At 44.3% G+C, this 17,914-nt stretch overlaps 2 protein-coding genes across 17 annotated transcripts in view; both read left to right on the top strand.

Moving 5' to 3' along the window:
• Positions 1-5,467, top strand: part of USP54 (ubiquitin specific peptidase 54) — a 102,475-nt gene extending 97,008 nt beyond the window's left edge. For 8 of the 10 annotated variants that reach the window (XM_056351702.1, XM_056351695.1, XM_056351698.1 and 5 more), the window contains 4 exons: positions 244-362; positions 1,459-1,599; positions 3,103-3,289; positions 4,018-5,467. In XM_056351702.1, coding sequence (XP_056207677.1) covers positions 244-362; positions 1,459-1,599; positions 3,103-3,289; positions 4,018-4,676 — 1,106 coding nt within the window. In that variant the 3' untranslated portion in view covers positions 4,677-5,467. Of the gene's footprint in view, positions 1-243; positions 363-1,458; positions 1,600-3,102; positions 3,290-4,017 lie in introns of those variants that run through there. The other 2 variants (XR_008823893.1, XM_056351704.1) reach the window with 2 other exon arrangements.
• Positions 5,468-16,039: 10,572 nt separating this feature from the next.
• The window catches only part of PPP3CB (protein phosphatase 3 catalytic subunit beta), a 47,837-nt gene continuing 45,962 nt past the window's right edge, over positions 16,040-17,914 (top strand). For 2 of the 7 annotated variants that reach the window (XM_056350707.1, XM_056350708.1), the window contains exon 1: positions 16,048-16,372. In XM_056350707.1, the coding sequence (XP_056206682.1) occupies positions 16,303-16,372 (70 nt within the window). In that variant the 5' untranslated portion in view covers positions 16,048-16,302. Of the gene's footprint in view, positions 16,373-17,914 lie in introns of all 7 variants that reach the window. The other 5 variants (XM_056350705.1, XR_008823789.1, XM_056350706.1 and 2 more) reach the window with 5 other exon arrangements.

Below are 17,914 nucleotides of genomic sequence, written 5' to 3'. Positions count from 1 at the left end.
AACTCTTAAATAGTGCAAATAACTGCTCCCCAGAACCTGCAAAAAGGCGCGCGAAGCAGGCATGAGTGTCCTGATGGACTGTCTCCCCTTGAAATGTTGGGAGTTAGCTTCTGTGTTAATGTTCAGAGGATCTCTGAGGGCTTCTTGTTCTGTGTGTGCAGTCCACTTGTCACTGCTGGAGTCAGATGTGTGCCAGAACATGCAATCAAGCATTGAATTTAACCATAGCATTTTCCTTCCCAGTCTCCGCAAACCTGAATGCGAGGAAGCTGTATGCTACAGCTGGCATGGGTCTGTCGAAAACCCCGACAGCAGAGATCGAGCGCAGTCTGTGTGGATCCACTGTCTCTTCTGTCTCCAAGGTGATGTGTTGTTGCTTAAGATGTGCTAAAGTGGGAAGAGCTTGGCCTGTGCTAGTGAAAAAAATGGGAGAAGTGGAATATGTTATGAAAAAGGTACTGGGGTCATTGATACTAATGTTATAGAGAATTTTAAGTGCAGTCTAACTCAGGATTAATTGGCTAAAAAGTGAGTGACTTATGCTACATGCAGTTTGCATGCAATCAAATTATCTAAATTCTGACTTTGAGGAACATACCCCTGAAGACTTGTAAGATCTAGTCTCTTTGAACATACTGATGTGAGCTGCCTTGTATCACAACTTACCATAACTGCTTCTTGATGTTACCACTTGCAGGGGGCACAGACTATTTTTGGGGTTTTTTTAACAGTGTCACTGCATATTTTGACGTTGGGGGATAATATGGTATTTGCTACAGTTGAGAGTTAGTCTCCTTAGAATGGGAGAAGATGCTTTTTCTTCTTACTTTTCTGGGGAGAAACTGTTTAAATAACTGGTAGGTAGTTACATATCAGTGCCTGTACATGAAAACATACAAGTATTTTCAAGGGGAAATGACATTTCCTATAGTACTTCCATCATTAAAGGGAGCTTAAATGGTCTTGCTTATATAGAAGAGAGGAAAAGAAGGAAGGAATAATCATTTCTCCTGGTAAGATTATCAAGCTTCCAGCCCTCATGAGATAATACTAGGTGGGGCTTTTTTGGTTATGAGAAGGCTGTAGTAGTTTGTTATAGGATGGCTGTCAGCTGCACACAGGGCCAGTGATGCCTGTTGCAGCAGTCAGTCCTTTAGGTAGATTCATCCCAGTAGAGACTTTTTGTCCTGGCTTTAGATAGCTATAAAAGAGTGAATCTCACTTACACAATCAGTGTATATTTACTAAAGAAAGACTATAACGAGCGATGTTTTTAATCACCGGATCCAAACAGACCCATTTGCTTTAGGTTTTTGAGGTAGTACCTGAATGAAGAAAAGGTCATGGAATGTCATCGCAACATAGTCTGTTACATTTATAATGATCGCTTCTCTATAATTATTATACAAAATTAAGATCATGGAGAAGCTTTTCTGAAATGTGTGCTATTGTCTGCAGGTCACATATACCAGAGAACGTAGCCGGGAACCAGAAGAGGAGGAAATGTACAGTGCAGAGAATTTCCGTCGCATTGCTCGCAGCCTCAGTGGGACAGTCATCTCAAACAGAGAAGAGACCTTGGTCTCTTCTCACAGTTTTGTAAGTAGAATGGTGTGCAGGTTTCCAAAGAGCCATCATCTGTGTGTAGGGTTGCTGTTTTCTCTGTCTGCATTTAGTAGTTAACAAACAAGATGGCAGACAACTGAATAATAAGCTGTGATGAAAGCTTGTCTTTGTGAACTTTTGTCCTCTTTCTGGAAGAAGGATGAGCTTTTATTTAAGGAAAAAAGCCATCTTCTTCAAGAGTCATTGCAGAGTAGTACCTGCTGCAGCTGGTAAGCATGTGAGCTAATACCACTTGTCAGTACACAAAGACATCCAGTATAAACAGTTTCTTCAGCTTAGAGTATTTTCAAGAAAGCTTCTTATACACCTATAATTTTAAAAAGACAACACTAACCATGTGAAAGTTTCTGCTATCTTGTGGATATATTCAGCAGGTAGCACTTTTAGAAGGTAAAAGTAAGCGTAAAGAAGAGACAGTTCAAGACTTGGTACATAACATGCAGTCAGTTACATACAGGAAGTAATTAAAAACAGATTGGGTTTTTTTTTTCCTTTGTTATCTCTGTTAAGTAGTTTTAGGTACAAGTTAAAACTGCCAGTGAGGAAAACAGTAACAGATTATTGTTAGTGTTTGGCAACATAGCCAGCCAGATATAATGGCAAATTTTGGCGTGGCTTGGCTTGAATTTTTTTGCAAACTGTGCTTAAGTTTTGATTTGAAATTAACTGCATAGGAAGTGTAGAAGAGTCTCAATTGCAAAATCAGTTATTTGGACTGGTTGGTTTGATTCTGTTTCTGCTGTGTACCATTAGCTAAGAATAGGTCAGCTTCTCAGCTTTTGCTCCTCCAGCATGCTTTTTTAGTTGAGGGCTTTAACACATACCTGGAGGTGTTGGCAGAAGCAATTAAAAGCCTCTAGCTGTCCAAGACCTTCCCGCTCTCTGCTGGAGGTTTTTATTCCCACTACAGAAGCAGCCAAGAGCATAGCCATCTGTCACCGGGCTCAGGTCGGTGATGGTTTGTTATCATGCCGTGCGGCCATCCCTGCTTTGAGATAGGTACCTCCTAAGAGAGGGAAGTGGTACAGCGGTGGTAAATACTTCAGCTGCAACAGGTAAATCTGTTCAGTCTGGAATCAGAGCTTTCAGTAAAGCCTGCCTAGGAAACAGGAAGGCAGGATCAGCAATACCCTTCTTTATTTCATGGCTTGTGTAGCATGGTGGTTCCATGCTGGCTGGCTTGCTGTCATTCTCTGGATTCCATTTATGAACCAATGTGTAGTTTGTGTTCATTTTGGCTTTTTCTCCTTGGTATATTTCCTGTCAAGTGATCCTCCTGAGTAGCCCGCCACTGTAATAAGAGCCTTACTGGATTGATGCAATTTGTATTTGTGTTTCTTTTTCATGTACAGATGCATGTTTTTCTTCTAGTGACTCATTCCTTTCCTTGGATCAACACTGTCTTTGCTTGATTCAACCCAGCTTTGTGTTTACTCATCATTTTATGTTCTTTTCTCCTTTCTCATTTTATAAAAGGAAGCACCAAATATGAGGAAAATGCCAGTGGACACCAGCCACCGTTCTTCCAGCTCCACTTCCCTTCCTTTCCCCCATGATCCTCCTGTGTTTCCCTTTGATCCCCAGCACAACCCAAACCAGGTGCAGCACCTACCCCATGATGTACTGATGCCCAGCATGGTGGGCAAGGCACGTAAACCGTCAGGTAATCACAGGACTTTTCATCCTCCTTCGTGATCAGAAATACTGCTGAAAAACAACTCTTCAGATTTTTGTCTTTCATGATGTTGTTTCACCATCTGCCCGAATTCCTCGAGAAATCTGGAAGGATGAATCATGTTGTTGTTCTCCTCTGCCCTTTTGAGTTGTTCTGTGATTCTGTGCGAAGTGGACGTAACAAAAAGGAATAATCTTTATGGAAACATTATGACAACATTGAGTAAAATCGTATTGATGTTTTTGTGAGTAGTTTTCTTCAGTGTAAAAGTAGCAGTTAGATCCAACACCTTGTTGACATGTATGAGAGGTCTTCCACAAGCTATCACACATGTAGTTGTGCCAATGGAAATAACCAGTTCCTGCATGAGAGTTACTTTCCCTGTGGCAACCATCAAAACCAGTTTGGTCTGTCAGCCTTGAAATATTTTGTTGGGCTTCTCCTTGATGACACAAGGGGCTAGTAAAAAAATCTTAAGTCTGTGACAGCAGCTGTGGTAGGACAAGGAGGAAATGCAATGAGAGAAGTGAATGCTAGAAAGGGTACAGCTAGCTTTTATTCAGAATTGCGTGTCAACAGTAACTGGATGTAGTAGACATTTAGTTTTTCTTCTGTCACCTGTTGGCCACAGCTGAAAGTTCTGAGAGGATAAAATGGAAAAATATAACTAAACAAACTTTTTTTTTTTTTTTTTTCTTCTTTCTCCCACTTCTCAGGAGATCAGAACAACATCATCCAAAAGCTTTTGGTTGTGCCTGACAGGGGTGAAGCTTTCCAAGGTGAAGACTACCCCGGTGTGGCACTGAGCTGTGGGAGTCTCCCTTGTGCACCCAAAGGCACCCTCTCCCAGGGGCAAAAGCCTCTTGTTAATCTGCATTTAGGAGGTGGAGCATCGAGTGTCTCTGGCCGTTGGCTGAACGCGAGCTACCCTGCCAGGCAAACAGCCACGTTACCGGATAAACGAACGACGCTTTGGGGGAAACATGCTGGCCAGCCAGGCAAGAGTTTACAGGAAGGTTTCCTCCAGCAGCCTTTACAACATCAGATGCATGAATCGTATGCCATCAGTTGCAGGCTGCCAGCCAGCACAGACTACAGCACTTTAAGAACACCACGTGAGCCTTCTTGGGATCCTGGTGCCTCTCAAGGTTGTCCTGTGCCTCCTTCTTGCGCTAAGGCTCCAGGTCCAAGGAGAGTCGATATGCCCCCAGAAGACGACTGGCGACAGAACAGCTACACGCCTCAGCCTGGCAGAAGGCGAATGCTGCCAGTGCATGTGATGGATGGGACTTTTTCTTCTGCTTCGGAGGCACACAGAAATATGCTGGCTCGAGCAGCAGCAGCTGCTGGCACCATGCAAAATAATGGCTGGTGAGATCCTGTCCACTCCGTGTGCCCTAATAAACCACGCTGCAAACAGACTATAGCTGTTGCCAGAGCGTGGATTACATGGAGACAGCAAACTCTTTCCATCAGTATCTGTGCCAGTTTTGTCTTAAAATGTAGCTATACAGTATGTGGAAACTAATTGCACTGTATTTCATTTCTGACACTACTGAACTGCTGTCTGGATGGGGAACCTTAGATATTCTAGTCCTGGCCTCTCCTAGCAAAAAAGTGCTATAGGAATGGTGAGCTTCAGGGGATTTGGTTTACGGGTAAGTTCGGAAGTATGTGCATGTTTTGAAGGAGGACGGCCACTAACAAAAGGACGTTTTTAAGGACTTCTTTTTCATCAAATGCAGCTTTGGTAAATTCTTCACAATAAAACCCCAATCCTTTTGTTTTTCCTGTCCTTCCTCTTTCCTGTTCCTTCCTAGGGGAAAAAGCCCAACTGACGCACCTTCCAGGTTCCAGTAAATCTGTACTTGGCAGGGTGGCAGTTAGTAAAGCAAACCCAGTTTTACAGTGTGCTGAGATCTCAGGCGGAGATCACAGCTGTAGTTGCTGCTGAGGAAGTGGCAGGGAGACATTGTTCATTAGTAAACCAGAATTTTCCCCACTTCCTTAAGGCAAACTAACAATGCTTCAAACAGAAAAGACTGTTAATGCTGCACGCTTAATTACACCAATGTAAACACAGAATAAGTTTAACTATTTTAGTGTCAAACATACTTGCTTTTTGTAAGTATTTTTCAAATAAATCTATGAAAATAGTTCTATTTACCTGTCTGCGTATGAGCTTTCTTTGCTGTTTGGCTTTACTCATCAGTTGGCCTGAAACTGCTGATTTATTTCCTTATGCGCTAACAGATGTCAGTTAATTGTTCATTCTAGTTCATTAACAAAGTTTATGTAATAAATATGTAGTTAGATTGGAGGGCAGGACTAATTTTTATCCCTGGATTTGATGCATTTTGTCACTACTGTGCTTAACTTTAACATCATAATGGACATTAATTAAGTGACCTTTGAAAAGGATGTTGAGACTTCTTTGTTGGAGGGAAGACTGTGGAATATGTGCAGGATGGTAGCGTACACAGATGGGACTCATACAAAAGTGTCGTTAGAAATGAGTGGCGTGGTGAGAAGTGTCACTTTAGTAAGAGCTGCGCTCCTGCTCTTGCAATGCCTTCAGGTGTGGAGGCTGGGAGTTGTTGTAGCACGTGGAAGGTTCCGTTAATGCGCACGGTGAGAGGGGGGGTGCAGCGCGGTGGTCCCGGCGCAGCCGGCCGGTGAAGCTCCAGGCTGCCCTCTAGTGCATGGTACTCCTTGGTGACCTGCTCTGGCTGTTGCTCTAGGTGTTGGGGGTCGTCGTTTTAATTTCATGTTTTGTACCTCAGTGCTTGATGGAATTTCATCGGTTTTTGCTGTTCAGTCTCATTGAATTTTTTCATTGAGTCTCATTCATTTTAATAAATGTAATTTCTAAGTTTCTTGTTTCTAAATAATTTCTGTTATGTCTGCTGTTGTTACAATCTCATGTAACTATGACGTGCTGAATTGTGTTTTATGTTTGGGATTATGTTGGGTGCTTCTTTGTACTTAACTGCCCCCACTAACAGTGGTGACCACAATAAAACACTCTCTTCTTCCAGCCCTTCGTTCCAAAAAAGCCCTGCCGACTTTTGACTACTTCAATGTTAATAACATGAAACTTTCAACAGTACTAATTTTTTACTTGTTTTCTAAATATAAAACAATGGAGTATATTTTTACTTGAACCAACTATTTAATTATGGTTTTCCAGCAGATAGGAATTGTTAGTCTCTCTGGCTGCACATGGACACAGCATAGCCAACTGCTAAGTTTCTAGCTGTAGAAATTATGATTTCAGGAAGTGACTGCAATGCAGAGGTGGATATTTGGACAGAAATATTCCTGTTGCAGTTCTCTCTTCTCTCTCTCTTGTTGGTAGAACAATGCCATTGGAGTAAAGGGAATCTGGGCACAAGTGGCCCCTCTTTGTTTTCAGCTTTTTCTTGCCTTCAGCAGGTAGAGAAAGTTACAGTAGCCCCAGGATGCAGATGAGGACATGGGTAACTATTTGACACTTTGCTTTACTACAGCTCTAAAAAATTGAGTGAAGCTTAAGTAGTCTTGAACTCAATTATCTACAAAAATAATCTTCCAAAATAAAGTACAAAGTCACCACTTCAAAAATCAACATTGGAGTATGAAACATTTAAAAATTAAGAAAATGTGCATGCTTGCATTTATTTTTTATTTCTTTTAATCCTAGCTACTGGAAAGGAGGAAGTACACTTCCATAAGGCTCTGCAGAATAACCCTGAGTTGATGCAACTCGTTTTAATAGCTGGCGGTATCCAGTTTTTCTTTTAAAGGGCAGTCTTGTTTTTATTCCATTACCACGGTTCTAGCTGCCAGGTTTGTAAATATCCCGTGTACATCAATTACTGGCTATGAAGTGAACTCAGCCAGAGGCCCGAAAAGAAGCTGGGACATAACCTCCAAAATATCTCCATGCCAAGCTGTATGGTAGCATATCGGAATAGAAGCAAACTCAAGTAGATTCAGCAATATATTTAACATGGGAGGAAATGTGAAGCTGGAAAAATACCTGTACTTCACCTGTAGCTTGTGCCTGCAAGTCTTGGTGAGGTTAGTAAGTTAGTATTTACCTAGTAATTCATTTGACTATGCTAACATGTCTTTGATACTTACTGAATATTTAAACCCTAGAAAAATCAGTTATGTATTAGTTTAATAGCTCATTAAAGTTCACTGTTGCCTGTAAGAAGAGTGAGGGAGCTTCCACAAGGAATTCAGGAGCTATTTTGGTTCCTTCTTAAGAGTTTATAATAAAGTTTGCAAGATTTGATGTAACATAAGCAGGGCTTTCTTCATGCAGTATCTGTTGCTGGCTGCAGAGCAGGTTAATGGGTGGAATTAAGTGAAATGAAACACACACCCTCATACTTACATTTTAAAATAATTTAATTTCAGTTCTCCTAAAAAGAAAATTTTTATTCCCTATATTTGTATGATCTCTCGGTGTGTTTGTAATACACGTTTATACCCAGCTGTGTAGGGGGCAAAACAGAGCAATAAAAAAAGGAAGGTTAACCTGGTATTCTAGCAATTGTGTAAATACAATCCTTCTGGATATAGAAAAGGACCTGCCTAGTGCAGTTCCTTCTCTTGAAGGCAATGGAGTTTGTGCACACTGTTTACAGAAATCATACTTGGACCTGCTTTGTTTGTTCAAATGGAGCGTGTGCTGGAGTGTGCAGTACTAGCGCGTTGGCCAGAATGCACGCTGCTTCGGAGAGGTGAGCTACAGAAGTGCAAGGTAAGTGCCTGGTCCTTCCTAAACAAAAGGCAGCTGCACCTATGTTAAAACGTGAAATTTGGGAAGCGGGAAGGAACAGTCTCCCTGATATTTTCCATGATTGCTCTCATTGCTGAAATTGGCTTACCGGTGATGGTTGGGGTAGGATGTGTCACGTGTAGGCAGGTTTCCAGACAAGTGGCAGTCTGTGCAAGGTTTGTGTCCGTTATAATTTGGGGCCAGGGCCAGGGTAGGGGTGTGGGAGAAAGACAAGGGTGAGAGAGGGTGGATTGGAATGGGAAGGAACAGATGGATAAGTGAGGAAGGCGAATTGAAAGAAAATGTGTGCGTTGCATCTCTTCACTCAAATGTGGCTGTCTTTCCAAAGAACACTCAGTAATTGGTCTGTCTGGATTTTCGTTCCTCCTTTTAATGGATAGGTTCCCGTGCAGGGAGGGTCCTTGGACCAGCCTGCTGCTGAAGCTTTTGAGAAGGGAAGATTGACTGGTGCAGAGAGTAGGCACTGTGCTTTACAGGAGTCTTTAATAATGTTCGTGCCATGGTAAAGGAAACTGCAGAAACGCTTACATAGCACAGCTGTATGTATAAACAGACAGACACCGGGCAAACAGTGTAGGTTAAGTTAGTGTTTGTGACAGCTAGGGCAAAGATAAAATTGTGCTTGGGTTTTACAAGTGCCTCACTCGAGTTCTGGAGTCTTCTACCGCTGTGGCGTCTCATGTTTAGCACTATGGGTGGCAAAAAGCAAAAGTAGATTTCCATCCATCTGTGCTTACTGTCTCTAGCATTTTAGCACTGCATAGTCCAGAACATTTTCAAGCCTAGTTAGATATCTGTAATGCTCCTTTTGTGATGGTTCTTCCACCATTACTGTTGCTGATGGAAGTTACCTTTAAAGTTTCAGAAAATGTTTTTAAAAAAGCATGTTAGATTAAAATTTTTTTTAATCCTTTTGTACTACTGCTGGAATTACTTTCTATCTGCATCATTCTTCTCGTTCATTGAAGGATTTTTTTTTATCCTTAAAAAAAACCACAACAAACTTGGAAATTTTTTTAAGATTGCTATTTAATTAAAGGAAAAATACAAACTAAGACCAGCTATACAGTCACTTTAGAACACTGAATGATGTTTGCAAACATATTTATGGAATCGTATGCAAATGGATGAGTTCAGCTGAAGAAACCCAAACTTCCTTATTGGCATCAAATTAGAATCGTTTCAGTATTCTTTGTTAAGTGAGTAAGTGCTGAATATGCTCATGAATAAGAATATCAAGTGTCTATTTGTAAACTAACTTACATTAGGTTTGTTGAAGGAGGGTTATCTTGAGTTTGGGATGGCCCAGCCCCAGATGATTCACCAGTGAATCACAGCCTTGAGAACCTTTATGTGTGTATATATCACTAATCAAAATAATTTTAGATGTGAATACATGAGAAAAGTGAGTACAATAAAGCTGCACTTCAGTAATAAATCTAATAGTCATTTAATAGTGTTGAATTTTAGCTTAAAATTTTTACTACTTGGATAAAGTAGTTTTGATGGCAGTCTATGGTCATCAATCATTCCAGTTTATTTACTCAAAATTTATACCAGTTAATTGTTACATGACTGTCAATTAAGGGAGTTCCAAGAACAGAACTGCTAATTGCGAAAAAAAACCACCAAACTATTCCAGATCGCCTTAAGTAGCTTGCAGCACGTTAAAGCATGAGCATGTTAACGTGTGGTATCTATGTGAAGAGTAAAAGGTAGCTGAACGCAAGCAACTTGCTTTGATCTACAAATCTTGACTTACTAACCTTGAAGTACTTGGCAGGAATGCTGCATGTATGGCTGATTTAACTAACAAATGCACATTTGTACTTCTCTTGCCTGACAAGGTGTTGGGTTGTGAGATACAAGGAGAGAGAAAAAAATGTATAACATACTATCATAGCTTATATACAATTTGAAAAAATCTCTGGGTTCTGCTTGCTGTGGAACTACAGGTTTTATTTCTTGAAAATAATTAGCTTTCAGATTTCTGTGGTTCCAGCACAGCATACTGAACTTCACCTTTTGTAAAGGTGCAGAGTGATTTTTTTATTTAAGGTATAAAATATATCAGTCAAGTGTAAGTTATCATTATACTACCGTTGTCAGCTACAAGTTTTTAGAAATCAGGCATGTAATTTTAAGTACATTTAAGGAGAAATAACTAATTGTTCATGACCCTATATATTAATTGTTGCTAATCAGATGAAACAATGCCCAAGTTTTCCATTTGCTTTGGTAGTTCAGCTAGTTTATCTCCAGATAGATTAAAAAAAACCCTCGATGTTAAAAAAACATTTCAGTGCTGTAGACTGGTTTTGATTACTGCCCTTAGAGGCTTAAAAGAAGCTATTTAATATAGCAGATGTAATAGGTGTTCATGACACCTTACTCATCTGAAGGGGGAGAGGAAGGTATGTGTGTGTGTCTCAACCGATTTTTCTCAATAAACTAAAGATTTGAACACAAGGATGTTGCTGATATGAAGAGCTCAGTGGTGCAGACCAGAAAATCAATTCATAACATCTTCCTCGTAGTTTATGGGGGGGAAAAGCCCACATCTCTCCAGTGGTCTTGTAATTTTCAAGTTGCATACTAAGTTACTGTGGCAAAATATGTAGTAGAAAAGCTTTTAAACTCTTATGTGGGATTGTTTTGGGATATCCTTTTCTGCATTTGTTATTTGTTAGGTTTTTCCAGTTACGAGGGTCATTTTTTGTTCAACCATTTCTTAAGCTGCCCAGTCCCAATGGAACAGTTAATTCTTACTAATACTTAATGATGTTTGGTCTCAGTAGCTTAGGGAAAGACGCAGAGAGGTAAGTTGAAGGCATAGTTGCACTTTTGCTATCTGGTAATGATGGCCAGATGTGTTTGCAAGAAAAGAGCACATGTACTCTTTAGCAACCGAGCCTTCGTATCTCTGCCTTTTGTGCATTTGTTCTTCCCACAGTTTGCTTTAAAATCGCTTACTGGGATTTCTGTGATCTGTAGAATGTCACATTTGTGGATCAGCATGCTTCATCAAAGTTCTGGGTTTTTTTTTTTTTTAAAAAAAAAAAAAGCAAAACAACCCCCCCCACTGTTTTACATCATCGTTTCTGCTACAGAGCAACAAGATTGTTTTTTTTTAGGAAGGTCCTATACGTAGACCTGCTTACCTTGAATACTTTGTCAGTTAAGTCTCTCGCTCGTGGAGGCTGTGAGAAAATGAGAGAGAACACAAAGGAGGGCAGCAATAAGCAGAGTGAACTCAATTTTTAAGAGTGAGTAGAGGTGACTGGATCATAGTCTATTAATATCATCAAGGTAGTAAGATAAATGAAAAGAGGGAATTGCTTGGTCTCAGATGGTAGGAGAAAGTGCAATCACTTAAGGCTAAGGAAGGAAAAGTTTGAACTAGATAATAAGGGCAGGGGAAGGAAAGCTTTAAGCAGAGCAAGTGAGCGATGTTTTGAGGAACCTAAGGAAGAATTTGAGGTACCATCACTCCAGAGGTGTGAGATTTAAATTAGAGATGTGGCTGGTAGGTTTTTGTATGAAAAAAAATCACTCGAAATTCTAGAATCAGGCTAAGCGGTACAGGCTGGGTTGCCTTAGCCTGTTTTTTTTTACCGTTGTGATATGATGCAAGGAATGACTGTGGCCTTGACTAATTTTTTTAAATGTGGTCTGCACTTCCACAGCCTGTTCTTGGAGGTTATCAGGGAATAAGGGAAAGGAGTGTAACAGGATAGACTAATAGTAAAGTAGCTTAGTAGCTTGTGACTTACACCAGCATCTACCTGGTATTTTGGTTTGGGTTTTGGTCTTGGGGGGTGTGTGTGTGCTTTGGTTATTTCCCCCTTTCTTTTTTTAAGTCGGTGCAGCTTCTCAGTGCTGGATGACATCAGCAGCTAGAGTGTTGCAGTGATAATGATTTTGTGATGCTGGTGATAATGGTTTAAGTCTACGCTTTCAACCTTTCTGAATGATGCCCTTGGGTTACAGAGTGTAAGGTTTGCTGTAACAAACTGGCTTGGGACAGCAAGGAAGTCTTGTGTCCTCTTAACAGAAAGCTTTCAAGTATTCATTTGAAACTCAGTACAGCAATATGTCAAAATGTATTTAAAATAATAAATGGTTTGTTCTGAGGCAGTCTCACAGCTTATACCAACCACAATACCATTCCTGGCAATTCAGAAAGGACAGTTTCAAGCAGTCACTAGTGAGTGTCAGTGAAATGGAACAACCTCTTAAAAGTTTTTGTCTTCCTCATCTTCTTCTCCTGCTTTATAGCATGTCTTCCCCTCTCAGACCTGGTTTATCTCTGCAAGATTTGCTCTGTGCATCTTTCTCATGGGATCTGGAATATATCTCCCTCTCCTGTGATTCAATTTCCTTCTTAGAGTTTTCAGAAAGTTCTTGTTGGGTAATTAGATGATTCTGGGACATCGCGTTGTGCCAGTTTTAAAAGATATGTTGCTGTTAAGAGTCAGAAGGGACTGTTCCGATCATCTGACCTCCTGCATGAGATGGGTACAGAATTTCACATAGTCATTTTTATGTCTAACTTCTGTCTGAACTTTAATAAACAGCACTTGTTGTCTGAGGTGACGATTTACTAAAATATAGTTGCTACTATACCTTGCAGTACCCAGTCAGGGGAGGGAGGTGTCAGAAAAGTCTAGGTTTTAACATAACACCTTGTTTAAACATTTTTTGCATGCAGTTTCTGTGTGTACTGCTTTGAGATGGAGCAGGAGCAAGTCGGATCATCAGCATCCCAAATGGCTCTGTTCCCCATGGTACAGGGTAAGATGAATTGGCTTGATTATTCCATGTGCTTCTTTTGCTGAACTGTTTCTCCACTACAAAAGTAGTTATTCAGAGAGCGTCCAGTGCTAGCTGTTAGCTAAGGGTTTGAAATATCCAGTCAGAATAGGAATTGGGTTTTTTCCTTTTTTTTCCTTTTTTTTTTTTTTTTTTAATTCGGTATTACAATGTGTGGAATGGAATGGCCACTTGGTGGCAAAGCTGAACAGGAAGTAAAAATGTGACTTTGCTTTTCAGAAATACTTTAATTTGGCTGGCATTTATGGCAGATCTGTGGGAAACTGTCAGGATTATAAAGGCACGCTGACTTCTACCTGCAAGGCCACGTTTCTGTTCATAATTGTGTTCCTAAGTTCCTACAATTATGATGTTACTTGTGGTGTGAGTAGCAATAGATTCCTTGGACGCGAGATGTACTGAATCAATCAGCTTTGCTTTCACCGTGAGGTATGTTGGGGCAGTGTGAATTGCCCCTTCCAGCGTCTCTAGTAGATTTAGAGACAATACTGCTTGAAAAAGCTTCAACAAGCTAAAGGGCTTAGGTAGTGTTCTGTAGTTCTCTCTCTCCCTAATTGGGTTTTGGTATTGTCCTAAAGACAAAGGCACGTGCTCTGTATTTTAATGAGGCAAGATGGAATATGTTAGGAAAAAACCAACAAACCCACACGATAACTGTGCCAGCTAACTTCTCTTTCTAGCTGTTGTTATCCAAAAAATGGCCATACAAATTATTTTTCATGTTTTAAAGAGGTGTCGTTTGTAGGCAGACACAACGCCATTTATCACATCGATCTAATGAATTGGGGGGGGAGGGGGGGGGGGAAGGGGCGGAACCCAGCAAGAGTTCATCTGTGTGAGCCTTTTCGTCACGCGATGCCTGAATATCACTGGAAGTGTTTCAGCATGCAGGGCACTAGGTATGTTGCCTAGAAGCTGATAATGTCTCCTTCTGGCACAGCATCATAGCAAAATAAAATTATGCTATGCTTTTCCCTCAACCAGAGTTCTGTCTGCATCAGCCCCTTTAATTCGCACCCCAGGAGACAAGACTCATGTTGGCTGCAGGCTCATGAGAGAAGTGAGCAACTGAGTAAGAGGCATCTCTCTTGCAACTGCACTTCAGGTGAGGTGAAGAGGGAATTTCTGACGACACTCAGCAAGGTCTTAAGCTCCGTGTGTGTTTGGAAATCTATGGACAAATGAATTTCTTCATAATACAAGGATCTATGTGCTGTTTCATGCTGTCAAATACTCAAACTGCATTTATTACTAAGTGTCTTTTGATCCTAAATAAGAGGCTGCATTAATCCCCCCTGCTCCTTGTTCCAGCAGGTCTGTTTTAAGCTAATGCTAAGTCAATAGCAGCAACATTTACTTACTGCCCTTCCTATGCCATGCTCGCTGCATATTCTGAATGGATACACATGCATGCTATTGAAGCAAGTGAGCTTTTGTTCTATTTAAAAACCAGGCCCTTTAAATTGGTTGTACAATGACAGACATTTACAGAACATGTGGTATAAGGTAGTAGTAATTCCTGCTACTGGAAAACTTGGTGATTAAATCCAAAACAGTCATCCAGGATTTCTTCCATGATACTCTATATGTATCCCAGCTCTCTTTTTGTGTGCCCAAACATTTTACTTGTGGACATGGAATTAACATAACTCTTTTTTTTCTAAAACTCTGGAGTTCTACAAGAAACTACCCAAGGGTTTATCATTCAAATTCCCTTGAAATTTTCAGTTGCTTCCTTGAATGTCTTGATAGTGATGTTTCATTCAAAGTTTCTTGCCTGGACTGTCTTGACTGTGTAATAAAAAGGCAAGGTCAAGCCAAGCTCTTGTGTAACCCATCAATTCCAATGTATTTTTGCTTGAGCCAAACAGCTTTTCACGCTCAAGATGGCAGATGCTTGCCTTAGCTGTCATCCTTTTCCCTTGGACCTTGCAAGTACCAAGACCTTACTGGAAACTATAACCTCTGAATGGCTTTTCTTTCTTAAATTCCTGATTTACTGTATGAAATAGTTTGTCCAGCTCAGTGCAAATAATGCATCACAGCTGTATTATTAGCTGAGATGCAAAGCAGCAACTCTTCAGATACACTAATAAATGTTGTTATATGTATGTATTTAGATGTTTGCTAGATCTGACTGGGTTTGTTGGCAGATCGGTAAGTGATGCCAAATACAGAGGTTTCTGGTCTGGGGTGTTTTTGGGGGGGGATGTTGTTTTGTTTGGGTTTGGTTTTTAAACCGAGCTAATTTGTGATCTCAGCTCCAGTGCAGTCCTACAGCCAACCTGTGCCAGCACAACTGAGGATATATTAAACTGAAGGTGAGAAGATGAAATTAACAACTGGTACAAAGGAAAGCAGGAACTGACTTTGACAGAAAAAGAGATAAGTCATTTAATACGGGCTAGTCATAAAGAATGAGCGGGTTCGCTTAGGTTTAGCACAGTTGTACCACCAGCCCTTCTGCCAAAGCAAAGCCCGCTCTCAGGCCCGGCATGCGGCTGGGGCTGTTGCTGCATGCCAGGTGTGCACGGTGGGTGTGCGAGGGGGGCCGTGGCGGGGCTGGGGGCCCCGTGTGCGGTGTCCTGCCCTGCTGCGTCCCCAAGCAGCCCCGGGGGGGTCGGGGCCCTCCATGCTCCTATGCCCCCTTCGCCCTGGGGGCGGCCTGCCCGAAGCAGTGCCCAGGCTTTGCCGTGGGGTGGGGGCCGCCTTTCTCCCCCTCCGTCTCCCGACCCAGGCCTCACAGGTGGGCCGAGGCCGCGGGGCCTCTCCCAGCGCTGAGGGGCGCCTCGCCCTGAGGTGGCTCTGGGGGGGGGCGGCCTGGGCACCCGCGCTCGTCCCTTCTGCCCGACAAAATGGCGCCCCCAGCCCTGCCGCCGCTCGGGGGGCGGCCCCGCGGAGCTCTCCATGGTGGCCGCCGGCCCTCGCCCGCTGAGGGGGCCGCTGGGGGCCGGGCCGCCCGCCGCACCGCCCCCCGCCCCGCCGGCTCGGCCCGGGCCCGGCCCGGGGGCGGGGGCGCTGCCGGCTCCCGGCCGCGGGGGAGAGCGGAGTTTCGCCACGCTCCCTAACGGCCGCGCCGCGCGATCGCGGCGGAGCCAGGAGTTTCGCCACGCTCCCGTAGTCCCCTCGTGGGGTGGCGGCGCGGTGCATGCCGGGCCCGAGGCGGACTGTCCCTTCGCTACGCGAGGAGCTGGGAGCCGCGCCTGCCGCCATGTTCCGCTGGGCCGCCGCCGCCCGCGGCCTCTAGCCGCCCCCGCCCCGCCTCGCCGCCGGCCGCCTCACGCTCCCCTCTCCCCGCCAGCCCGCCGGCGGAGGGGGCGGACGAAGGCGCCGCCGCGCCCAGCAGCCGCCGCCGGAGCCCGGCAGCCGCCCAGCGATGTCCGCCAAGGAGGGGAGCAAGGTGCTGCTGCTGCCGCCTCACGCCACCAGCGAACGCGCCGTCAAGGGTGAGCGTCCCCCTGACCCGCCGGGCTGCGGGTCGAACATGGCTGCCCGTCGGGGCGGAGGCCGCCCGCGGCTCGTGGAGGCGGCCCACGCGTGGGGAGCGGCGCCCTGCGGGTGCCTGCCCGGTGGCGGGCTGCCCACAGGTGGGGATGGGAGCGGCGTGTCCGTGGGAGGGCTGCATGGAGGCGTGGGGTGCCCGCGCCGGCGTGGGTGGGCTTTGCTGGGAGGCCGAGCGGGCCCGGGAAGGCGGCGCGGCTGAGGAGGGGCTGCCCGCGGCCGGCCCCCGTCGTGGGCTTCCGCGGGGATGAGGGTCTGCCCCTGGCCATCCCCCGTGGGGCTGAGGCTTTGTCCGCCGCCGGCCCCGGGGGGCTGCGGGTCTGACCGCGGCCGCCCCCCCGTGGGACTGAGGATCCGCCCGCCGTGGGGCTCCCCGCCCCCCCGAGGGACTGAGGGGTCGCTCGCCATGGGGCTCCGTGGGGCTGAGAAGCTTCCCCCCATGGGGCCGAGGGGCTGCCCCCCCCCCGCCCCGTGGGACTGAGGGGCTGCCCGCCGTGGGGCTCCGTGGGGCCGAGGGGCTGGCTGCCCGCCCCGCCGCGGGTGGCAGCAGTGCCCGGGCGGTGCCGGCCGGGGGCCACCGCCTTCCCCGCCTGGGGTCCGTCCCCTCCGCGCCTCGTCCTCTGCGGGGGTTTTCCTCCCTTGCGCAGAGGAGATCCCTGGAACTGCAGGGGCCGAGGCAGCGGGAGGTGCTGCCGCCCTCTCTGCCGGCTGCTGGCCTCGGGTTCCCAGCTCTGACCGGGAAGATTCACCTTGATCTATTTCTCCGTGGCCTCTCGTGGTAGCACAATCTCATGGGAAGCCGTGAAAAATCGAACGTTATACTTCTCAGAAGGAAAACGTTTTCAAGTAGATATATCTGTGAAAAACTAAGGTGGTCTAGCAACCAAAATATAAAATTAAGGTACTTGCTCTGAAGCACATCAAGCATATCATTCTAGCATTTGAGGGGAGAATAATCTATCACAACTAAAGTGTCCTAAAATATGTTCATTAAACTGGTGTTTCAGAGGGTAGCATAGGTAGCACTCCAAAAAATTATTAGGTTTTGTTTACTTAGATTGTAGATCTTGCTCTCAAAGCTTTTGAGCTGTAGTTGGCAATAGCAGTGTGGACATTTGCGATAGCAGACCTGGGCTATTGGAATTCATGGCTGTACGCGAATTATGTCTGCTCTTAAGGTTGATCTTCCGAGGAACACTGGGTCTGGCTGAATTCAAAGGGGTGGAGATCCGTTCATTTGGTTTTTTTATATAACAGAGGGTCTTGAGAAATGAAAAGGATGCCTTTGTCTTCAGCAGGTCCTAATTAAAGCCTTGGAATCCCATAGTTTGTTTTGGAAATCGGCATGTTTTCCAGTAAGCTGGAAAGCTTTGTTCCCAGTGAGTTGTTACTCATTTTGGATTGCTTAACCTGTTGAGTTGTTAGAGCAAATGGCAAGAGTAAAAGTAGAAAATGTTAAAACAAGTCTACTGGAAACTTGTACTCGG

Source organism: Falco biarmicus, chromosome 9 (assembly GCF_023638135.1).
Source record: "Falco biarmicus isolate bFalBia1 chromosome 9, bFalBia1.pri, whole genome shotgun sequence".
Taxonomy (NCBI): domain Eukaryota; kingdom Metazoa; phylum Chordata; class Aves; order Falconiformes; family Falconidae; genus Falco; species Falco biarmicus.
Note: the sequence above shows the minus strand (reverse complement) of the source record. Positions and strands in the feature narration are given on the sequence as shown.